At 39.6% G+C, this 25,817-nt stretch overlaps 1 protein-coding gene across 3 annotated transcripts in view; it reads right to left on the bottom strand.

Moving 5' to 3' along the window:
* LOC121269667 (transferrin receptor protein 1-like) overlaps positions 1 to 14,762 on the bottom strand; it is a 61,028-nt gene extending 46,266 nt beyond the window's left edge. Inside the window, exons 1-4 of one of the 3 annotated variants that reach the window (XM_041174464.1) lie at positions 14,655 to 14,762; positions 6,260 to 6,321; positions 2,623 to 2,836; positions 500 to 725 (exon numbers count right to left, since the gene is read on the bottom strand). In XM_041174464.1, the coding sequence (XP_041030398.1) occupies positions 500 to 725; positions 2,623 to 2,836; positions 6,260 to 6,292 (473 nt within the window). In that variant the 5' untranslated portion in view covers positions 6,293 to 6,321; positions 14,655 to 14,762. Of the gene's footprint in view, positions 1 to 499; positions 726 to 2,622; positions 2,837 to 6,259; positions 6,322 to 10,930; positions 11,050 to 14,354; positions 14,374 to 14,654 lie in introns of those variants that run through there. The other 2 variants (XM_041174479.1, XM_041174473.1) reach the window with 2 other exon arrangements.
* Positions 14,763 to 25,817: the final 11,055 nt, after the last annotated feature.

Raw genomic sequence — 25,817 nt, 5'->3', positions numbered from 1 at the left:
CGAGTGCTCTTGAGGCAGGTTGGGGGTGGGTGATGGTGGTGACAAGCAGTTTTGAGAAAAAGGGGTTGTGCCTAAGAAAAGGAAAAACTGAAGCCATGCACAATTCTGAAGATTACCAAAAGGAATTGACAACAAATGAGGGAGAGATATCCTGAAGTTAAAGGAGAGGTTGGTCATCAGAATTGGTCATAGATAATAAACATGAAAGCAAAAATACTGTAGATTCTAGAGATCTGAAATAATAGGAAATGCTGGAAATACTCAGCAGGTCAGGCAGCATCAATGAAGAGACACAGTTAACATTTCAAGTCAATGATCTTTTATCTGCATATCTGAAACTTTCATTTATTGAATTTAGTACTGCTCATTTGTTGTGATCACGCAGCCACTTGTTCACAATATTTAAATTGAAGAATGCCAGACATTCTAGCCAGGCAGACTTGAGCAACTTGTTTAACTCTCCTGTAACAGAAATAGGGTACAATCATGGTCTGCTTACCGAATTTTAGATACCAGATTTGAAGATCTCAGGCTATCCTGTAGCATTTTCTTAAGATCAGAGAAATAGAGTGATGAAAATTCTGTCTCACTTTCAGAGTTAATGTCATCTTCATCATTATCATTATCATTATCATCTGTGCAACTTGTTCCTGTAGTTTGGACAGGAAAAGAAAGGGACTTCCTTGGTGTTTGACCACGAAATGCCAGGTAACCAACTAGAAACCCTGAAGGCCAAAGGAATGATAAATATGCAGTTAATGCTTTAGCAATATAACACCCAAAGCAGTTTACCAATAAATACTCTGAGATGCATATTAGATAGAATAAATTAACTAACATTACAAGAATAAAAGTCAGATGTTTAAGATGTTGAATCCTATACAAAAATTTTAAAATTCACTAGTCAATTATTTCATAAATTTACAACACAAGGCTGTTCAACACATCACATTTATGCTTTAAGCTTTTTGCAATCCAGAACTAATCCCAGGACCCTGCTCTCTCTGCTACAAATATTTATCCTTTTTTTTGATTAAAGGATGTAACCTCTCAACCACATTGTGTCAAAGCATTGTACGTTACAATCTTCCACAGAAACAAAACTTCTAATCACTCTTCTCACTTGGCGACTGAACAATGAGCTCCCAGAAATTGCATTCTCCATCATCAGAAAAGCAAGTCCTCTAGTCCTGTCCAAGCCAAAGTTCATCTCAATTTAGCAATTATATCACAACTCTATGGGTTAACATTCTAATTTTGTGCTGAATGCCTTTGTATTCATTACTACGCACACACACAAATCATTCTGACAAGTTAATCATTATTCCTTTTTCGTTTTGAATAATTTTGATGCTCATTGCCTATTATACAGTGAATTTACCACTGTCACTTTCTTCCAATTAGTTTCTGCTCATATTCCAACATACGTAATCCCACTGCCCTCAGTAGTATTAAGCCTAGATTCTTTTCCCCAGTTAAAGAACAACCCTCCCACTTTCCTATTTACCCTCCGCAAGGACACAGTTTCAGTTCACACTAAGGCTGGCCTTTAAACAAGGCCTTCCCCTCCTTCAGAATTCACTCTAATTCTTCAAGAACATGAAACCTTCGACCTTAAACTAGCTCGACAGCAATGCATTGAGTTTCCTAAAATGTCCTTGCTTGACCAGTGCGTGGCACAAGAAGCAACTCTGAAAAACGCCATGCTTCAGGTGCTGTTTGTCAATCTGCTGCTTAACTATTTAAACTCCCCAGCAAGACCTCATTCACTTTGACCCTCGTTCTCCCTTTTCCAATGTTTTCCACCCATTCTGGCACCAAAATAAAATTCAACACACCAACTGGGACTCTTAGTCACAGGTACAAAAAATAATCATGGAATCCCCACTACCACTCTCTCAAGAGGGGAAAGAGATGTTATTTTATTCCAAAATAGAACGAATGGTATACACTAAGTGAATTCTGAGAGAGATGTGAAGGGCTGAACTGTGATATGAATTCTATGATTCTAAATTCAGAGATAGGAAGGGATTCAAAAGGCACAACGACCAGGAGAATTGCTCCAAAAACTGTCAAGCTCACCGATACCACTTCCGGGGAAATAAAAAGTGAAGACTGCAGACTAATGCATACAATAAATTTCACTTTGTAAATTGGTTGCATAGCAAGGTCAAATTAGGAATTGTGTAAAGGCTCCGGGCATAGAGTTATGGCTTGAAACTTCATCACAAGGTCATTGCAGAGACTACACAGTGGCATTTTTTAAAATTAGAAGTACACAATAGAGTCCCAGAAAAACAATACAAAAGTTGAAATCTTAGAAGCTTGCTAGCCATAGTCACTTCAATGAAATTTAATTGGCCATTAAGTGCCTAGAGGAAAAAAATGGTTAGTGTAATTCAAAACATAAGCATATAAGGTTTGCCATCAATTCAATTGCTGCTGGTACAAAATCACCCATTACAAAAACTTCAGCGTAGATATAAAAGTCAAATTTGACCTAATATTATATTACCAGAGCACAATGGTTTCCTCCTCCCCTAGCAAATTTTTTTTGATGGACAGAGGAAGGAGGAAAATTGTTTGATGTTACTAAAGTCAGGCAGGGAAAATCATTCTTACCTATTAGGACAAGCAACACAGCAGCCATCAAATAGCACAAGGGCTTATAGTTATTCTGAGGTTTCTCTATCTGAGTCTCCATGCCATCTGCCATTGCATCTCCCATCTCCTCATCATTCTCAGTCTCTGCTAATTTCATCTCGACTCTGCTGCCATCCCCATCTGTTCGGCGTGTTAGACTGAAACGTGTATATGATCTTGGCTCAACTCCAAACTAAAGTAGGAAATGTTACATGTGATAATAGTTTCTAAATCTTTCAACAGTAATGGAGAGTTTAAAAAAACTTTCATGCAAGTAGTTAGCTCAGCAGAAACTTGTTTAAGAAACCTTGGTCAACTAAGGAAAGAATAACCCAGTTAACAAGAACAACGTGCAAATATTAGATCCTCCAACTTCACCAGAATCTCAGTTAACTTGTGAACACGACCCTTGCCAAACATGAATTTTATGAAAAACAAAAATACCTGGAAAAATTCAGCAAGTCTGGCAGCATCTGCGGAAAGGAGCACAGTTAACATTTCAAATCCGAATGACCCTTCAACAGAACTAAGTAAAAATAGAAGAGGGGTAAAATATAAGCTGGTTTAAGGGGGGTGGGACAAGTAGAGCTGGATAGAGGGCCAGTGATAGGTGGAGATAACCAAAAGATGTCATAGACAAAAGGACAAAGAAGTGTTGAAGGTGGTGATATTATCTCAGGAATGTGCTAATTAAGGGTAGAAAGCAGGACAAGCAAGGTACAGATAGCCCTTGTGGGGGTGGGTGGGGTGAAGGAATCAAAAAAGGCTAAAGGGTAGAGATAAAACAATGGATGGAAATACATTTAAAATAATGGAAGTAGGTGGGAAAAGAAAAATCTATATAAACTATTGGAAAAAAAGGGCGGGTAAATCGGAAAGGGGGTGGGGATGGAGGATAGAGTTCATGATCTAAAATTGTTGAACTCAATATTCAGTCAGGAAGAAGCTCCTTCCTGACTGCATATTAAGTTCAACAATTTTAGATCATGAACTCTCTCCTCCATTCCCTTTCCGATTTCCCCCCCTTTTTTCCAATAGTCTATATAGATTTTTTCTTTTCCTACCTCCATTATTTTTAAATGTATATCCATCCATTGTTTATCTCTACCTTTTAGCCTTTGATTCCTTCACTCCACCCCACCCCCACTAGAGCTATCTGTACCTTGCTTGTCCTGCTTTCTACCCTTAATTAGCACATTCCATTGATAATATCACCACTTTCAACACCTTTGTCCTTTTGTCTATGACATCTTTTGGTTATCTCCACCTATCACTGGCCCTCTATCCAGCTCTCCTTGTCCCACCCCCCCTTAAACCAGCTTATATTTCACCCCTCTTCTATTTTTACTTAGTTCTGTTGAAGGGTCATTCGGACTCGAAACATTAACTGTGCTCCTCTCCGCAGATGCTGCCAGACTTCCTGAGTTTTTCCAGGTATTTTTGTTTTGGATTTCCAGCATCCGCAGTTTTTTGCTTTTATGAACTTTTTGACGATGATTGCATTGACATAGCTTCCAGGAAACCAGGCTCTAGGGTGATGACACCTTTACACTTGAGGCCTCATCACTTAGTTATATCTTACACCATTTGCCCTACAAAGACCATTGTGGTGGCAGTATGGTACTTATCAACAGATTACACCTGTCCTGACCCCCTAAACCATTGATGTTTCTCCTCCTGAGCATTTCACCTTGTTCCACCCCTCTCACCTCTTGTTCAAAAACATTCTCTACCACCCTCCTAAGTACAATGAAAGCCTTCTCACTGAGATATCTTCACTGCTTTCCTCCTTCAGCCTCTACACTGAATGACTTTTCATCAGGATTTCAATCTCCATCTCAACTCATCATGCTCTTTATCCTCTGCATTCGCCACCCTCTTTACCTGTCCCTTCATGTAAACCTCCCAAACCCATTTTCATAGTCAACCCACTTGACCTTGTCATCTCATTTCTTGCTAGCCCCATTGTATCAATCACAGAAAAGATCAACTCACTTCCTTGTATCACTCTCCACCTACACCCCCTACCATGCTCCAACCTTACCTGCTCTTGTAACCACCCCAGGAAAACACTATCCCCCAATTCACTTATAATTGCACATAGAAATCCCAACTGTCTAGCCTTTGCCCCTCCATTCGCCATATATCTGCAGCTACTGATTTGCTCCACCACACACTTACCTCTACCTTTGATGCCCAAGTCCCCAATGGAACCCTTAGTCTCTCTCATCCTGGCCGTTTCCCCCTAATATGTATTGTATTAATATAGCGTATTGTCGACAAGTCAACCACCATCAGAGAATACTGAGTTTTGCTTTCATCTGCTAAAACTGCATATTATTCCAGAAACATCCTGGGATGCAACGATAGCCCCAGTTTCTTTTCTCTACTGCAAAACATCTTCTTAACCCCCTCTTCCCTAGACCCTCACCTTCAACAATGTGTGAAGAGCTTATGGACTTCGTCACTAAGGTCAAGACCATCTATCAGCTGCTTCAATCATGTATGTCCTTTCCACGGGCCCATCCAGTCAAATCCTTTAATGCTCCCCCCTACCTTAGTCCCAAACTCACCTATGTGTCTAGTTTCTCTCCCTCCTCATTGCATCTCTGAGCTTATCTTATCCACAAGACCCACCTCCTGTTCCCTGTCTTATTTGCAATAAACTGACCGCCCAACTTCTCCTTCTGGTCCCCATATTAGCTGATATTGTTAACTATGCTCTCTTCAGGAACTGTTCCTCTCCTTTAAATTTGCTGTCATCAGCCCTCTCCTCGAAAAAAAAGTAGTTGTCCCCACTGTCCTTGCAAACGACTGTCCCGTCTCCAAATCTCCCCTTCCCCTTAAGTCCCTGAACGTGTTTTTATCTCCCAAATCGAAGCCCATCTCTGAATCCCTCCAATTAGGTTTCCACCCTCCCCCACACTCACAAAGATATGAAAACAGTTCCCATATTCTACCCCCTATAAACTTGACGTCATCTCAAACACAGCTGCCTGTATCTTAACTTGCACTAAGTTCAGTTCACCTATTGCCCCTGTGCTTGATTTTAAATTCCTCCCTCCCTCTGTAATCTCCTCTAGCCCCACAACCCTCATATCAGCATTCATCCAATTCTGACCTCTTGAACATCCCCAATTTTAAGTGCTCCACCACTGGTGGCTGCTCCTTCAGTTGCCTAGGTCCCAAGCTTGAATTCCCTCCCTACACCTCTGTCTTGCTTTCCATTTTTAAGACACTCCTTAAAATCTATCTCTAACCAAGCCTTTGATCATTTGACTTAATATCTCCTATTTTATTTTATAATGCTCTTATGAAGTGCCTTGGGATGTTTTATTATATCTATTTGGTGCCCTTAATACAAATTGTTGCAGACCAGCGCTCCACCCTCACCATTTTAATGAGCTTAAATCAAGTTACATATGACACACAGAAGTTTGTGATATAGTCCAATTTGCAAGAGCAAAATCCCAATATTGAATAATACTTGCCTTTCAAAAAAATCAATACGCATTAGTGATTGTCTGCATCAAACTGCACTACTCCCATGCCAGTAAAATATAATCCCAACTGTATGATGCAATAAAACAGGACATTAAAAAGAGTATCTTCTTACCAAACTAGAAATGGTCATTCTAGCACGATCCATTGTGGGATTATGTGGTGAAATTTAGATTGCTGAAAAGAGGAAAATAAATTACTAGATCAGCAGCAAGTGTCAGTAACAACATTCTACTATCTATTATTCTATATTCTACAATGAAGTTCAATGTTCTCCACCTATTATTTGACCTGAATAACTTCTTTTCCAATACCACGCTGACCCCCCACAGTATTTAATTTAAATCAAAATACCCAAACCTCAGCTAAAACTGAGCTGAAAAGGTCAAAAAGGGTTTCAGTTGGTATCCAGTTTTGAAATTTAAGAAAATCTCCGATAATCCAAATATACTGCAATACCAGCAATATCTTTAGGAGTTTTCTAAGTTTTATTCCATGCCACATGTGAGGGCAGGGAGAAAGATAAAGGCAAGAAAAAAAACTCTCAAGCATCACTACAGGCGCTCAATCCCAGTGAATTTTCTAGGTACTAGGTGTCTCTGCAGGGCAAGGCTGGCTCAGTAAGATTAGACTCAAAAAATGTCCCATGTCCAGAGGTGATGAGGCAGACACAACCTGTTTTCCATATCTTGTTTTTCCCTGGAACAGGTCACTAACCTGAAGCCAGAGGGTACAGCTTGAGGGCCACCATTCCACAATCAGGCACAGCTGACCAGGAGTCTCTCCCATTCTTAGTGCCTATGGGGTGCTGAAAGGGTTTGCAGGTTGATAATCAACCTATTCGGCCGTGTTATGAATATACCTTTCATGACCAACAATGCCTGGAGCGGGACTTGAACCTGGAGCTCATAGGCATGGATGCTACCCATGATTCCTCTCCAAGAAAATACTTAGCAATCGCAGTTCTCATTTACGTATCCAACAGGATGATTAATAACTGGAGGAGTTTCTGAATCAGTTGTCAAATGAACAGATTATTTTGGATCAGACAGCTCTGCCTGCCCACAGTATGGTGTCCAGAGCTACATTTGATGCCCTCAGGCACAAACTACTGTCTGGGACTTGTGCCTACAATCCACTACTTCATATGCCATAGATAGGTTGCCTATGATACTTTTTTGTTTAATTTTTGTCAATAAATCTGCCATACCATCAGTAATTACTCTTGCGCAGTAATGTAATTATAGTGCAAGTGGCTGTCTATTTAGAGTGAACTTTCATGCTGTATCTATTATATTGTTGACTATGAATGCCACAGCAGTCAAATAGCTCAGTATTTACCATATCAAATGATCCTGTTTATTCCCATCATGCTTTTGTTCTACACAATGTATAAAATGCATGTATAAAAGCTTTAAAGTGAATGGTTCAAACAAACAATGCAACTAAAGTAATGTCATTCCAAGACACACTAACTTGAGGAAAAAGAGTTAAAAATTAAATAAGGAAATGAGCTGATAAACTTTCATACCATCCCATTAGTGCCACTGTCTTTGGTAAGATTTAGTTTACTCGACCTTCAACTTGCACAGAAAAGCCTTTTATTGCCAGGCATGATTATTAAGGCAACATTCAAGACAGATATCAGAAACCATGGATAAGGTTAGAAAACAGAACAAGAGATATGAGTTAGCCAACACTAAAATCAAAGTTGTGAATCTTTGTTGCTGGATGGTATGCAGAACTTGGAATGGTTTAGTCCCCAGTGATCCATTATCAAAACTCTGACTTGGCCATCAAATAACTGTGCTCCTGAAGGCAATACTGTACTTTCTTAGCATTCCAAACTGTCCTTGACATCCAGCCAAGTAAAATGAAACCAATGATTCTGCGTTAACAAAGCTACTCATCCATTTTCAAATAAGATGTACTATTTGCCACACCGATTTTTCAATAATTTACCTATAAAATTATATTGGAGCCATAATCTTGAGCAAAAGCAGAAAGATCTACTACCATTGACGAATAAAGGTAATGAATTTAAGATTACAACAGAAAGAACTAAGGAGGTTTGGAGGATGTGGATATGGACTGTTACTACTAGGCACAAAATTCCCTACCAGACAGTGGTGAAAGAATCCATAATAGTGTTTAAAGGGCAAATGGATGCACGTGATAAAGAACATTTTTAAAAAAGGAAAAGGGAGCAAAAAACTGTACTAGCTGGATAAACTCTGAAAGCTGTCATAAACGACAGGGTGAATGGCTTCCTTCCGTGCAGTAAAATTCTACACGCACAAAGTTTGCAACCAGGATCCCGTTTGCATTTTTGAACACCTGGGAACTATATATACTAAATACACAGCAAGGAACATATTGGAGCAGGAGAAGCACCAAGTATACAGTGTCATAAAATGGCCTGCCATTCAAGTTGTCATCTACAATAGAAGGATCACATTATGAAGAATGAAATAGCACCCAAAATTTAGTTGAGTAGCTGGCTGAAAAGCCAAGCATTTTGAACAGGTGGAAGTCAAAGTTTACACAACAGGACTCATGATTTGCACTGGTCTTCATGTTGCTCTTAACTGAATTTCAGCTTTATGCCTGTCATTTTATTACCATAAAATGCTAATAAACGGAGGGTCTAAAATAAGCAAAGTCATATTGTGTCTAGACTTTTAGAACAAGACAGCTACACCAGATGGCACAACTTAAATGCAACTCCCGTGGGCTGTAGCACTAAGTGTCTTCTAATGGACTGATTGAGCTTTAATTCATTGACATTCTGAAATAAAGTTGCTCAGGAGATTGACCCCAGCCAGAGAATACATGGGAAAGACTTTTTTGTGTTTTATTATTGAGCAGGTGAATGTTAAGGACAATAGACATAGCATGACAAAGGATTAAAGTTACATGGGAAACAAAGATTTGATAAATGCAGGGCCACAAACCATCTGCTTCCATGTCAAAATATAATAAAGTAGTTTATTAAAATATTGTAACCCCCATCAATCACATTTAAGTGGCAAACAGCAGGGTAGCAAGCATTAGGAAAACACTGAGGGCTAAAGAGCTTGAACAACACAAGAGCAAAAGACTTACATTTATAGAGTCTTATACCTCACAGAAATAACCCAAATGCTTCAAATACTTTGAAAACAAGTTCTGGGCCATTGGAACAAAGCTAATAGTACTCGCTGTTAGCCAAGTGCTACCGCCACAGCAACTACAGGTGAGAGCAGATGAGTATTTAGAGAAAAAGTGAAGTCATGGTCAGAGATGTGCCATTCTGTTACTACTTTGTAAAAATGGATCTTGCTGTCTGCCCTCCCATTCAAATGCATTAAGCAATATGAAGTTCCTATACTTGCACTGCAGATACAAGCAAACTTGCCACAGAAAGTTAAGTGAAGCCATTTCAAATCTAAATACCCCTTTAATGACAAGTGTTAAATGCAAATTATTTTGCAACTTTCTTCTCTCTTAACCCAATCTCTCTCTCTTGCGCTACTTAATTTGACATTGAATTCAACATTCAAAATTATACTTCCTTGTTCAGACCATGCTCACTCAGATCCCAGATAACCTCTAGAGGGCACACCATCAACATCTCACTTCCTGGGGGCAGGGGGAAGATAGAAAATGGGAAAGAAGGGGATAAAACCAGGGATAAATGAATTAAAATAAGTGGATAAAAAAATAAAAATGAATGTAGAAAAAGGGGAAATAAAAAGGGGTGAGGATAGAGGAAAGAGTTCATGGTCTGAAGTTATCAAACTCAATGTTAAGTCCAGAAGGCTGTTAAGTGCCTAATCGGAAGATAGGGTGCTGTTCCTCCAGTTTGCATTGGGCTTCACTGGAACTTGCAGTTGGGGTGCATGACTTGAATACAACATTAACACAGGAATGATGAGTGCTTCCAACTGAACCAAGCTAATACAGGAACATATAAAATTTAATTCATGCACCAATATGTTTAGGGCTGAGTTTTGAGTCGCTGAGCTGGAAACCTTAAGTTGGAAGCACCAAATACAAGTAGGTACAACATCAAGACATTTTCTGACTGGAGTGTACATATATAGGAACACTCATAGATAGGGTCCCAAACCTAAAGATCAAGACTAAAACACACTGAATTATCGCCATTTTGAGAAAATGTACCAACCCCATTTCTCGGAGAATGCATCTGCCCAGTTGGTACTGACAATGCGCTCCATACCTCAAAACAGAAGTTTTCTTATTGGGACTGATAAATGGAGCACTCAAACATCGAAGCATTTGACAACCCATTGATGAATGGGTAACAAATTTCATATCCCTATTCAGAAATGAATTGAGATATTTCTCATGCTTCCGTCACAAAACCCAACTGAAATGATAATAAGTTACTTATAACGATATTTGTGGTTGTCAAAGATGTTAAACTTGAGTGCCTACAGTACGCATTTTGTGCACTGTAACCCCGATCTTCTCAAGCTGATCTGAAGGAAAAAAACAGGCTCCGAAAGGATGCCCCGTTAAGATGCATTCACATAATTGAGACTATCGTCCAAGGTCTTTACCACAATCGAATTTACAGATGATAGAGAAGTTTCAAACAAGCTTCGCTTTTAAAATCTACAGATCGAAAAAGAGGTAAAGCCACGTTTCCGTAAACGCCGAATGAACGAACGTTCAGCTAGAAATAAAATTCTGCATCTCAATGATTCCATACAAGTCGAAACAATGCATAAAATCTATTAATAACACCTTTGCATTGACCATAACAGCACATGCCACTTACCAAGTTAAATACACAAATTAAGACAATAACTCGCGCTTCCTTCTAGGGAGCATGGGGGTGAGACCGGAACTGTGACCCGGGAAGCACTTCAAATGACATCGAATTAATGATACACTCACTTAAATGCAAAACCCCCACATTGGATATTTTCTGGAGTCCTATTAAGGGATCCACCCCTCCCCCGCCCCATCCCATCCCCACAACACACCATATCTGAAATCTTTAATTATAGTGGGTGAGGAACAATTCGATTAGGGAAAAAAAATGAAATAAAACCTGAGTCTTCAACCAATCATGAATGTAGCCTCGTTGTGTCTTGGATGTGATATTTTTTATTTTAAAATGCAACAAAAATGAGTATATACATTTCCAACGTCCAAAGACAGTTGAAACGGTGCCGCTTAAGATTTAAAATTGAGGCACTGGGTGATAATGGCAATATTGTCAGCATGGTTAAAAAGTTCATCTAAAGAAAATAGTGAAAATAGTGGTTAATGAGGTTTTGCACACTGGAGCGATGGTAAGCATTGATTTTCCCATGGATCAATACGGAGGCAACTGCTCACTATTTAACTAAGATTTTAAAAGTCGTATACATTTGTGAATGCTGTCACCTTTTCTAAATTCCTATTTAACATTATGGGGAGATGGTGGTGTAGAGTTAATGTCACTGTACTAGTAATCCAGACCTCCAGGCTATTGCTCTAGGGACATGTGTTCAAATAAAATCTAGAATTAAAAGCCTCATTTCAGTAATAATGATCATGAAACCCTCCTCAATGGTCATAAAAACCCATTCAGTTCAAGGGCAATTAGTGATCAGCCTTGCCAGCAATGTCCACATCCCATTAAAGAAAAAATATTTGTGCCACACAAGTGCCAGCAATGACCATCTCCAACAAGAGAATCTAACTAACTCCTCTTGACATTCAATGGCATTTTCATCCCTGAATCCCCCACTAACGTCCTGGGGGTTACCACTGACAACAAAAGAATTGGACCAGCCATCTAAAAAATACTGCGGCTACATGAACAGGTCAGAGGGTAGGAATTCTGCAGCGAGTAACACCTTGCTACTCCGTAAAGTCATCACAAGGCACAAGCTAGAAGCGTGATGGAATACTTTTCACTTGCCTGGATGAGCGCAGCTCCAGTCATACAAGCTCAACACCATCCAGGACAAAGCAACCCACTTGATCAGTTCCCCTTACACTAACTTAAATATTCACTCCCCCCAAAATCGACATACAATGACAGCAGTACAAGATGTACAAGATGCACTGCAGCAACTTGTAAAGCCTCTTTCAATAGCACCTTCCAAACCTGCAAACTCCAGAAGGTCAAAGGAAGCAGATGCATCGGGACACTATGGCTTGCAAGTTTCCCTCCAGGCCACACTCCATCCTGACTTGGAACCATTATCACCATTCCGCCACTGTTGCTGGGTCAAAATCCTGCAACTCCTTCTGTAACACCACTGCAGGTATACCTACATAACATGGATTGCTGCGGTTCAGGAAAAGCAGCTTGCCATATTATCAAGGAAGATTAGGGATGGGCAACAAACGTTGGCCTTAACCAGCTCACATCCCATTAAAAAAAATTCCATAATTGCAATGGAAACTGCCTATGTAAACTTCCTATGCTGTACTTATACTTTCCTGACAGCGGAGGTACTGCCTATGGCAAGAGTGGAAGGGTGGCAATTTTGCAGAGGTTTTTTCCATTATAAATGTGGCCGTTTGGATTTGTAATGGGAATATGAAATCAACAGAATGTATGAACTCATATGAATAAAATGGGATTATTCCCTACTTTTTAACCCCTACTCACCTGAAAATTATGCTTGATTTTGACTCCTAATGTGCAATGCCAGAAGAAATCAATATTTATAGATATCTATTTATGTACAAGATCCTGACTCAAGTTCACTATCAATACAATATAGATTCAGCATCAATTTACAAATACCAAAATAGGGGCTGTGGTTAACTGATGAGATTGCTTAAGTTCTCTCATTTTAGTTGATTTGGTATATAGATGGCATTCATAAACACAAGGTGACATATTTTGGGAGGAGGTACAAGGATACAACACATATTAAATAGTGGAACTTTAAAAGATTAGAGGAGCGAAGAACTTAGGGGTTCAGATAAGCAAACCTTAAAGCAGAAGTTGATAAAGCTGTTCAAAAATGTACAAAATCATTGGCTGCATAAACAAACAGTACTAAAGCAAAGAGGCAGTGATAAATCTACACACTGTGATTAAGCTGCAGCTACAATACAATGCTCAGCACTGGGCACCTTAATTTGGAAAGGATTCAATGCCATAGAGAGGACGCAGAAGAAATTCACTACTACAATTCTAGCAGAATTAACAGATTTAGCTATGAGGAGACACTAGACAAATAAAGCATTATTTTAAATTCTATATTTTAAAGCAGTGTGTGTATGATAGTATTGGTATTAAAACATTAAAATTTAAACCTCCGTTGGTACAACAAGACACAGTCTTTCAGCGATGTTAAGTCAGGGCCTCAACTGCTTTCTCGCATACATGTAAAAGAGCTTATTTGAAGGGTAAAGGACACGTCCTGGCCACAACATTTTCTTCAACCACTTTGCAAAACAGGTTATCTAGTTATTTATTACACTGCTGTTTGAGGAACCTAACTATGTGCAAATTAGCTACTTGATTTCTTAACACCTCAAAAAATATATGGCTATTGCATGCCTGAGGACCATCATGTAGTTACTCTTTATGACCAGAGCATTCTTCTTTTATATTCTTGTTCCAATGAAGCCGCATAGAGAATCAACTGTACTGAACATTCCAATGTGGAGAAAATCGATTATAAGATTCAAACAACATAGGAAAAATGAAGTATCCCAAAAGTTGCTTCAATAAAATGGTTGGCGGGGATGGGTGCGGTGGGGAGAACAGTAAAATTGGTCATGGGAACTATTTATTTTAACTATTTATCTACTATTCAATGTAGTGCGCGCTTTCCTTCAATCATAACGCAAATAGATTAAAAACAGAAAATGCTGGAAAAACTCAGCCGATCTGGCAGCATTTGTGGAAAGAGAGAGTTAACGTTTCGAGTCTGACTTCTTCAGACCTCAATCAAATGATATGAATTTGAAATATATGCAATTTCGAACCAATTCTCATGAGTTTTAACAGTGGAGAAAGCTTTGCATTGGAAAGAGAACGTATGCTCCAGTTATTACCACTTAGATCCATCTCACGATTTCCGAACTCGTTTGACCGAGGAGCTGATATGGTGCAGTCTCCTTTCCATGTCCCGTCTTTACCCTGCACCGTGCAACGCAACATAAGCTAAAAATTAAAGGTTATCTCAGAGAGAGAGAAAAAGAGAGAGAGAAAAAAAAATAAAACGGAAAGATAATTTCTTCACTTTGACTTAGCTGGGTCAAGACATGGAGATTTTAGGCATCAGAATTTTGAGCAGCTGTTTGATGTTAACTCTCGGTAACTGAGTGAGAGGGGCTCCAGTGTGACCCTCACACACGCTGACCTTCTCCTGCTGTCCATGCGGTTAGAAACAGGACTTCATGTCGTTAGTGCAGGTTGGCCAGGGCCTAACAGGAGCCGCCCCACAGCGTCCAGCCGGTAAGCCAGGACTGCGCTCCCACCCCGGGACCCAGCGAATGGGCAGTTCCCTGTTCCCTCCATGCCCGCTCTGCCGCCCCCTTACCTTGGTGCAGCCACCCCGGCCTTTCCCAGCAAGTGAGTGACTGACTGTCCTTCAACTGCTCACAGCAGCGGGCACCGGGGTTCCACACCTCACTTCCGGCACCGCGACCGGAAACACGTGGGCTGGAGGCAGAGAAAGGCAGCAAATCCGGGTCCCAGATCCTCATCCAAATCCGGACCCCCATGTCCAGATCTTTCATCCAAATCTGGATCCGGATCCGGGTCCCAGATCCTTGTCCAAATCCGGACCCACGTCCAGATCTTTATCTAAATCCAAATCCTCATCCAAATCCAGGACCAGCTTGCTATTGTCTGGGCTGACCTTCTAACTCCTCTAGAGAGGTAAAGTTTATCAAGATGGAAATGACATCCATTATTTCCTCAATGATGCCCTTTGAAATGGACCTGGACAGTCGCAGGTGTGAGATGAGTGGGTCAGTTAACAACTGCAGGGATAATGAGTTTTGATCTGTGAATCCCCTAGTTTTGTGGTTATAATGCCCTTACAATTAGTTGTGAGATTCCACAGTGATGAGTGGAGGATTCTTTTGTTCTTGTGGCTCCTGTTGGTAACTTCCAGAACAAATCAAGCGAATCATGTCATCACTTGACTTGTAGCAGCCATCTTGTTGGGTTCAGCAGAAAGTTCAATTTAAAAATAGAAAAAAGAATAAAGTCTAATGTACATAGTTTGGATTTCTTTCACTTCTTATTGAGATAACATTTTATTCACAATAGCAACTAGAGGATACTTTTTTATTAAATAAAAACAAGTGTTCCTTAGTATTGCATTCTATGAACCAAATACACAATAGAATAAAACTGTAATTCAAAATCTTAACAGAATTCTCAGAGTTAAAAGACTAATGCAGGACCATCAGAATTAATTTCTCACATAATTGAATTTAGTGGACTCAATAAGCAGATTACAGCTTTAGAAACTGACTTTTACACATTTGTGTCACCTCCAGGCATTTTCTAAAGCATAACAAAATATTCAGTTAATTTATTTAAAAGAATTACATTATTATTAGATTATTTAGATTTAAGAAGAGCAGAAAATCAAGAAGGAACATTAAAGACAATTGTTGCAAACTACAACCCAAACATGTTTATGGCACCCAAAGGAAGCCTTTTCGGGGCTGGGAGGAGAGAGTCAATACTCCATTTAGGTGAAACATATTCAATTCCACAGTTTAATAGAAAATCATCCATTTTGAGATTCTAACAACACTTATTGGATAGATGAATGGGTGGGAGCAGGATTAAGCATAATACATTAATTGCTTATCAACAGCAGCTCTTGCTGGTTTGGAATTTGGCCATAATGACTCAGCATCTATCAACCTGTAATGACTGTTCTGATATTCTGTTTTTCTTTGTAAAAGATTATTTAAGCAGTCTCCAAGAATTCTACATCCATTGGAGGAGAAATGTTTATCCCTTCTCACAGGCTCGTACATCAGCACTTATCAGAGTGCCACAATTAGTTCAACTGAATGGTATATTTGCTAACCAGGGTCATGGTAGATTTTAAAGTTGAGTAAACATTTATTCCTCTCAAGTCAAGGACTAAAATTCAGGAAAATGTTCAGTTGAGTTGGGTCAACTTGTAAATAAAATTTGGAACTGATTGTTACAAAAAATTCCAGGTTACACCTATATGACACTGAATGATCAATCTCAATTGGGTTGACAGCAGGCATACAACAATCCACTCCACTTGGATGAATGAATGAAAATCTGGTGGTATTCTCTGCTGATCCATTGACTCTTTGTTGGAAGTATGCATGGGGACATTGGTTGGGGACAAAATGAACTTTTACAATGATGCCCCCTACAGTTGAAATGCCTTTCAATAGTACAGATTAGGTTCATACATAAAGAATGGGAACTTAGCAAGGTAGAAACATGTCCTGCTGCTCGTGGAACAGTGCTTTAACATCAATTGGTGCTTCAGCAGAGTGAAAGGGCGTGAAGAAGTGGTGGATAGGAAGAAATTTAAATAGTTTAGGAGGCACAGTTATTGTACAAATGTGTTTTAATGACAGTTGTACCAATTTCTAATGGGACAGATGCACAATGCATTTGAATAATTCATACTGAAACATGCTATTGCATTGTGTCGACATTGTACTGCTTGTACATCCCCTATCTTTCTGATGATAATGAAGTGCTACTGTTCCTGTTCTCCCTTCCTATCAATAACAATATCATTATAGTTCAGACACTTACATTATGGAACCAAAATGAAAGAGCAAGGCTTTCAATACACCCCATAACCACCAGTTTTCTTGTTTGAAATTAAGAAAGCTAAACTGACAAACATTCCAATACGAACAATAGATAAGCTAGGATCATCATGTTATGTCTGTTAAATTCATTGAAGATTTAAAAAGAGCCGGTAAATATTGAAAGCTTTTCCTCAGACTTTGTGTCTCGACCTTCTCAGAAATAAAATTTTATTGATTATAATCCACGCATTGCACTTCACGTACTCAAAGTAAATTTACAGTTTTCCCGATTGGGGAGAGCATATGGAAAATGTGCAAAGTGGCATAACTCATATATTTTCTATTTAATGGAGAAACCAATCTACTGAACATTTTATTGAAATCTGATTGTGTTTTTGAAGCAAGTCAAACTAGCAAAACCTCAATATATTAACTCAAAAAATGGAACTTTTGCTATTGAATGCAAAATGTACTTTTTGATTTTCTTTTGCAATGATTGCTGGAAATGTTATAGTTTTCTGCATGATTCATCATTTATGAAAGGGGAGAATATGATCCCCCCAAGATTATTTGCCAATTTATAATAATGTAATCTGCATCAAAATTCAATGATTTGTGTGCATCAATTGTTACATCATAATTATCATGACTGTTGCATTACCATATGTTCAATGGTACTTCTCTAAATAAAAGTACTTATTATGAAGTATGCCAATTTTTAAAATCGTTTGAAATACAATAAATCTTGTATGAATTTTTGCTAGCTAATTACATTTGCAGATACTTTTGGACAAAATTCTCAAAATGTTTCATCCTGCCTGCACTTGTCTTTGCCTATCCACTTGTCTTAAGCACCCCCCACCCCCTTTCAAGTTATATCAGAGACTGTTTTTTGCTAAAATAGAGACTAATAGTGATTTAATAGAACTGTTTCTAAAAACAACTTGAATTCATTTAGTGTCTTCAATGAAAGCGCTTCACAGGAGCAATTGTCAAACAAAAATTCGACAGAAAACCACATAGAGAGACATAAGGACAAGTGACCAAAAACTTGATCAGAGTTAGTTTTTAAGGAGTAGAAGAAGGAGAAGAGAGAGGTAGAGAGGAGGAAAGGTTTGGGGAAGGAATTCCAGAGCTTAGGGATAGGCAGCTGAAGGCATGACCATTAATGGTGGAGCAACGAAAGACAGAATGTGCAAGAGGCCAGCTTTTAGTTGTAGATCAGGAGGTGGTTACAGAGATAGGAAGGAATGAGACCATGGAGCGACTTGAAAACAGGGGTGAGAATTTTTAAAATCTAGGTGTTGCTGGACCAGGTGTCAATACAGTCAGTGAGCAAAGCAGTTATGGCTGAACAGGACTTGGCGCAAGTTAGGGTATTGACAGTGGAGTTTTGGTGAGCTTAAACTTATGGAGGGTAGAAAATCGGGGCTAGCCAGGAGTTCATTGGGATTAAAAAAAATTGTTGGAAATACTCAGCAGGTCAGGTAGCATCTGTGGAGAGTGAAACAGAGTTAGGTCATTGTCTGAAACATTAACTCTTTTTCTCTATCCACAGATGCTGCCAGACCTGCAGAGTATTTCCAGCATTTTCTGTTTTTATTTCAGATTGCTAGCATCTGCATTATTTTGCTTTTGTGAAAACATTGGAATAGTCAATTCTAAAGGTAACAAAGACATGGATGAGGTTTCAGCAGCAGATGAGATGAAGATTACTGATGTGGAGGTGGGAGAAGACTGTCTTAGAGGTCAAGTGAATATGTGGTTAGAAACCTATCTCATAACATAAATATGACATTAAGGCTGAAAATGGTCTATTTCAGCCTTAGATAGTTGCTAAGGAGAGAAATAGAGTCAGTGGCTAGAGAATAGAATTTGTGGTGTGTACAGGAGACAATGGCTTTGGCCTCCCCAGTATTTAGTTGGAAATTTCTGCTCATTAAAGAATGGATGTCAGATAAACTGTGACAAGTCAGAAACTGTGGCAGGGTAAAGAGGCTGGGTGGCAGCAGCATATATGTGGAAATTGATGCGGTGCTTTTGGATTATGTGGCCTTGAGCCAGCATTTAGGTGAGAAGTAGGAAGGGGCCAAAGATAGATCCTTGGTAGACACTGGAAGTAACGGGCAGGAGCAGGAAGGGAAGATAATTCGCTGACTACAAATTAGAAAAGAATGGAATCAGACAAGGGCAATCCCACCCTGCTTGATGGAAGAGGAGAGGCAGGAAGAGAATGGAGTTTTCAACCACGTCAAAGGTTGCGTACAAGTTGAGAAGGATGAGGCAGGATAGTCACATGGTCACAGTCACATAGGATGTCATTTGCGATTATAATAAGGGCTGTTTCTGCACTATGGCAGAAACAGAAACTTGATTGGAGGGATTCAAACATGGAATTGTGGGAAAAATAGGCACAGATTTTGGAGGTAACAATGCATTCAAGGACTTTGAAGAGGAAAAGGAGTTTTGGTGTAGGATGGTATTGTTCAAGGACAAGAGGGGTCAACAAAGGGGCAATTTTTGAGGAAGGGGGATGAAATGGTGGTAAATGGTGGCGGAGGGGAAGGGGGCTCTACCTGAGGGTGGGAGGCCACTGTATTAATAAAAAAGCTACTTAAAAGAAGTAAACATATTTATTTGAAAACTAATGGCTTCTTGCCAGTCTATTTCACACCCTGAGTTTGGTATTCATGATAATGAGTAGATTGCCAGCTTCACTTTTGCTGAGTCAGAAAATGAAAAAAAAATTTTTTAAACTGAAAAACGTCAGGGTCTCCCTATATCCATTAATGTGGAATATAAGTTTATCAATATGCATGAGAACCATTGCAATAACATTTGTATCCTTTTAAAACTTTTTAAAACAATGTGATTAAGCATGCATCAGGTCTTCAACTATTTATTTGAGCGACTAGGCACAATTACATGGTGAAAATATGTCATGAACCATTAAAAAGAAACAACTGTACTACAATATCAGATAACATGGGGATCAAGGTGGGCTAGGGGAAGGAAAGGACATGATAGAGGCAGCTGAGCTGATGGTTTCAACCTCAGTGTCAAAAAAGTCCATGAGCTCCTCCTACTTTTCTTCCCTGGAGGGAATAAAGAAGATGGTTTGTAGTGGAAAAGAGAAGCCTTGGGTTATCTTTGCATTCAAGGATTGTCTGGAAACAATGAGCACCTCTTACAGAAGTCAGTAGACCCAATTATGCTTTTTGTGGCTCAGTGAGATCCGGCAACAACTGGCTAAATCAGTTGTCCATCACAGACACTCAAGTCTGTACGGCTTGGACTTATGGAAGCATAGATAAGGCTGCACCAGGGGAAGTAATAGTGAGAGTCAGTAATGGTTTAAATGAGGACAAAGACATCAAAGATGGAGGCGGGCATGTGAGTGAGCAGACCAGTACCTGCAGAAATGTTGTGAATGGAGAGCCAAATGCTAGAAAGTTGGGAATTTGAAAGTGCCATTGTATGTGACATGGAGATAAGCTTTTTCTTTGGAGGGGTGATGGGGAGAAGCGGCGGGGATAGTCAAAAGATGGATTGGAAGGGGAAAAGGGGATGGAGAGTGATACAAGTAAGTGATCACAGATGGCCTTATCTGTGATTGACGTGATGGAAGTAGTGAGGTCATGCCAGATAGTTTAAAATTATGATGGGATTAGAGAGGGTACATAGACCAGACTTGAGGTCACTTTGATTTTGTGTTATAGTGTAAAGTGGATAATGTTGATTCAGTCACCCATTAAACTTCCCTTTTGAAAAGGGAAGAAATGAATGGGTGACTGACCCAATATCACTTGTTTTACACTCGCACAGTCAAAATTATGGGGAGGATTTCTCCATGTGTTGGGGGGGGGGGGGGGGGGGGTTTGGTCAGGAGCGGGCGTGGGCGGGCGCACAGCCAATTGCCACCCGCGATCAGCTGCGTGCCTCCATTTTATGTGGGTGGGCCAATTAAGGCTGAGCACGCCCTGTGTGGGCAGGGCGAGGAGGGAGAATTGGGGCCTGCACTCTTTTGTGCAGAGCTGCCTCAGGGAGATTAGTTTGGTTTTTAAAAATTTTAATGAAGAAAAAAAAATTTTTAAGACATGACCCCTCCCGTGACAGTGTCATTTGAGCTGGGACATGTCAATGAATTTTATTAAAAATTTTTAGTAAACTTTAAAAGCCTTCATGAAACCTCATCCCACCGGTGGATTGGGGCCCTCCCCCACTCGCTGACCTGAAGGTTTTGGCCTATGCCTCGCTTTCAGTTTTTGAGCATTCTAGAAAAATAGAACATAGCCATAAAATTAAATCCAGGCGATTTAGGATACAAAGTAGAATATACAGTTAAATGGTTGGTTGTGAGGCTGTGGAGTGCATAACTGGAGTTAGTGATTGAAGCAGAGACCATGTTAGCATTTATGAATAATTTAGAAAGGTGGCTGAAAGAAAAGGGAATACAGGGATATGAGAATACAGCAGGAACATGTGGTTAGGACTTACTGTATAATATAGAGAATAAACAGCAACACAGTGGTTGAGTCAAAGTGTGTTATTTCTAATTTTCACTATGTGAAGTGCCTTGAGTTGATCTTCAACATCAAAGGCACACTATGAATGTACATTGTTATAATAATATAATTCTAACTTCAACAAAAATTCCCCAAAGAATATCACAAACACCAGTATACACAGAATCATATAAGACTTGTGCAATACTCACTGTATACATAGGGTGATATCCTGTGACACGTTATCATCATTGAAAAGAGTTTAAACTGCAAATAAGGAGATATATCCCACCATCTGACAGGGCAGTACAGCTTTTAAAAGTCTGCATGCCATTTGTGTTTGAGAGGAAAGCATAATTCTAATTTCATAAAATGAGTTTTTAACCTGCTGAATAGTTCTTCCTTATTGAACCACAGTCAATATGACCAGATTGGTTTGTACATAATGAACATTCTAATCTATAGAAGTTATTGAGCTAATAAACAGTAATAGACCTTGAGCAAAGAGAAATGGCATTTTAAAGGAAGTTAAGTGTATTATGTGTATCACAAAGGCAACTAGAGAAATCAATCCCTGAAAGAATGTTTTCACAAGCACTTTTGAACATGACAAATGGGCCATGGCTTATTTTCAAAGTGTATTTATTCCTAATCACACAAATAAATAGTTCAAGACCTGAAGCAAGCTTAATCACATTTTCATAAAAATAGTTTTACGAGAAGAACAATATTACTGCAATGGTTCTCATGCACATTGATAAATTTATATTCCATGTTAATGGATGAAGGGACTCCCCGCCATTATTCATTTTTGAAAATGAGTCATTTTCGTTTTCTGACTCAGCAAAAGTGAAGTTGGCAGCCCACGCGTTATCATGAAATGCCAAACTGAGGGTGTAGGACAGATTGACAAGAAACCAATATCTTTCAAATTAAAACACTTCAACAAAAATCCCCCCAAAAAATATCACAAACACCAGTTTACACAGAATCATATAAGACTTGTGCAGTACTCAGTGTATACATAGCTTGATGGGTGATGTACGCGTAATCATCATTGAAAAGAATTTAAACTGCAAATAAGGAGATATATCCCACCATCTGACAGGGCAGTACAGCTTTTAAAGGTCTGCATGCCATTTGTGTTTGTAAAGAAAGCATAATTCTAATTTCATAAAATGAGCTTTTAACCCGCTGAATAATTCTTCCTTATTGAAACACAGTCAATATGACCAGATTGGTTTGTACTTAATGAACAGAAAAATCTGAATAAATGTGGAAATTGCCAAACTGTACTAAAGAGTGTTTTGACATAATAGCTGTCAGGAGAGTTTCATAAGCTGTTAGACTGTACTAACATGTTTCACAGCTATGGAATCTTCATCTCTGTGTTTCCAGGGGCACACACCAAGACAAACATCAACTGCAGCTGGAGGATCATCAACTCGGTGAAAAACGATCTTTGGTCTGCCTGAAATTTGTTTGTCTTCCAGTGCAAAGAGTTGTCCCCGACTGACTGTTGCAGACTGGCACATTCTAAGGTCCAGGACTATGTGCTGAGGGACGCACTAAAGCTTGATGCAGCCGCCGCAAAGGCGCAATGGGGAAAGGTTGCTGTCTAAGACCTTTCTGCCATAGTGCACCGAGAGGCTAGGAATTGCATTGTACAAGTCACAAAGATTATACATAGTGAATACTAAATGTACCATAATTGTATTGAAGCACCTCAGAATGCAACATGATGCATGCCAATAACTCCAATACCATTGCACTGTGTGACTCTCTGTAATGACCATATTGAAATGACTGTAATACTCATGATTGTATTGAAGCACCTCGTTATCCATGTATAGAAGTTGAATATGCTTGCCACTTTTGTGATGGCCATTTTGAAATGTTTTGTAATGTTCTTTCAGATATTTTATGAATAAAGTATATTTTTCCCAAAAAAATCTCCGCCTGTATCGCTGTCTCAGACCTTTCTGCCGTAGTGCACTGAGGTGCTGGGAATTGTATAGACCCCTCGGGCTGTATGACTCAGAAGAAATGTATGCAGTGAATACTAAATGTATCATAATTGTATTAAAGCACATCAGAGTGCTGCATGATCTATGTAAATAACTTGAATAGAATTACACTGTGTGTCTATCTGTAATGACCATATTGAAATGTCTGTAATGTTCATTGATTGTATTGAAGCACCTCATGATTTATGTGGAAAAGTTGAATATGATTGCACTTTTTGTGATGGCAATTTTGAAATGTTTTGTAATGTTATTTCAGATATTTCATGAATAAATTTACCAAAAAAAAATCTCTGCCTGCATTGCAGAAACAAAGTGGGTGAACAGTTAAAGTGGAGTAGATGACATATACACTATCTGTTTTTGCACTGTTCAAATTTTAACATACCTGATTTTTTAGGGCACGTGGGAGTCAACCTGAATCAGCAAGGAGCCTCATGCATTGTTTACATCAGGACCCCGCACCATGTAACCAGAATATCAGCTACAGCAAGATCCTGGTCTGATAACTGAATGGGGCCTGGAAGTTAAGTTTAAAACTTTCCTTTCATGGGTTAGGAGGATCAGGAGTGTTCATTCGTGCCACAAAATAGGGAAATGTGCACTGCACTATCCCAGACTCCCCAGCCCTGGAATTCCCATTAACAACGTACTTTGAGCTTGATGGGCGGCCTCTGCTTTCTGCACACCCACTGGGTGTATTTTTGGCACTGGGTGCCTGTGGATTGTGCTGTAAACAGGTGAGAATCCTGCTCTTCCAGATCTACAAGGAAATAGCAAAAAATACATTTCAAATTTACACCTACCTGGAACCCTTCCAGCTACGATACTACTTACTGCCATATTATTAAAACATGTATGAGTCTGAGGGGGCTTGACAAGGTAGAGGTTGAGTAGATGTTTCCACTTGTGGGGCAATTTAGAATTAGGGAACACTGTGTCAGAATAAGGGGTCTCGCATAAGATGGAGATGAGGAGGAATTTCTTCTCTCAGAGGGTTGTTAATCTCCAGAATTGAAGGCTCGATCATTGGGAGTATTCAAGGCTAATTTAGACAGATTTTTAATCTACAAGAGAGTCAAGGGTAAACAAGGAAGGAAGTGGAGTTGAGGCCACGATCAGATCAGCCATGATCTTATTGAATACTGGAGCAGACTCAAGGGGCTGAATAAGCTCTTATTTCTTATGTTATTATGTTCACTGGTGCCTCTAGCAGTGCACATCAGTACCATGAATGGCAGTTAAAGACATGTTGGGTACTAATTACTTAATTGGACCCAAACATTTAAATGTTGTTGATGTCCCCGCCTGCCTGCAGCTACAGCTCTGACAGTGCTAGAAACCCAGCAGCTAAAATGGTGGCAGCCCCAAACAGAGAGGGGAGAATTTTCTGCATGTTGGCCGGGCCGTTAGGGAGCGTACCACCTGCAATCAGCTGTGCTTCGCCATTTTATATGGGCGGGCCAATTAAGGCCCACCCAGCATGAGGCACGGCTGGTAGCGCTCAGCGCTACCTGTGTGGGCAGGGGGAGGAGGGAGAGTCAGGGCCTGTGCTCTTTCGTGCATGTGCGTGAAAGAGTGCAGAAACCTCCCTAAGGCATGGAGCTGCTTCAGGGCGATTAAATACATAATAATAGTTCAGAAATAATAAAGTTAAAAATTATTTAGACATGTCCCCTCGTGTGACAGTGTCACATGAGCTGGGACATGTTTATGAATTGTGCAAAACATTATTTATTTATTTAATAGAACCTTCAGGAAACCTCATCCCGCCAGTGGATGAGGTTTCCTGAAAAACACAAAGACCTTAAGGTTAGACAGGCAGCGTTGATAACTACTATAATTGGGTTTTTACTGGCCTTAATAGGCCATTGACAGTTCGGCGGGCATGCAGCCACCTCTGGAGCGCGCCTGCCGAACGTAACATCTAACTGACACGCGCTGATGTTGGGACGCACACCCGACGTCACACTCCTCTGATAATTATTTTACACGTTGGTGTGCCAGGCCCGGCCCCACATGACGACGTCAAAATTCTGGCCATAAGAAATGCAATGCATTGAATACTGGGCAGTGTGTCAAGATTCCCACAGATAGACTTATATTTGGCAATTCTGAAAAACACTATTTTACCTCTTGAACTTTAAAGCAACATGAACAAGTTACATGTTCAGAAGGTAAGATGGGTCTCGAATGTGAACGTTTTCTTGTCTTTGCTGTCAACCTACAAAAAGTAAAGGAGTGGTGCATTCAAACATCAGTCTCTTTCACCTTAAAAGGTGACATGGGTGTGTTGATTCCCCAGTTACCAAGTTTACAATTTCAGTTCTACTGTCCTGGAAACATTAAATGAAAGCCAGCAATTACTGTGCAGGAAATGTAAACAGGTAAAGGAAGCAAT

This window comes from Carcharodon carcharias, chromosome 2, assembly GCF_017639515.1.
Source record: "Carcharodon carcharias isolate sCarCar2 chromosome 2, sCarCar2.pri, whole genome shotgun sequence".
NCBI classification, from domain to species: domain Eukaryota; kingdom Metazoa; phylum Chordata; class Chondrichthyes; order Lamniformes; family Lamnidae; genus Carcharodon; species Carcharodon carcharias.
The sequence above is the reverse complement of the archived record's forward strand: the minus strand, read 5'-3'. Positions and strand labels throughout refer to the sequence as shown.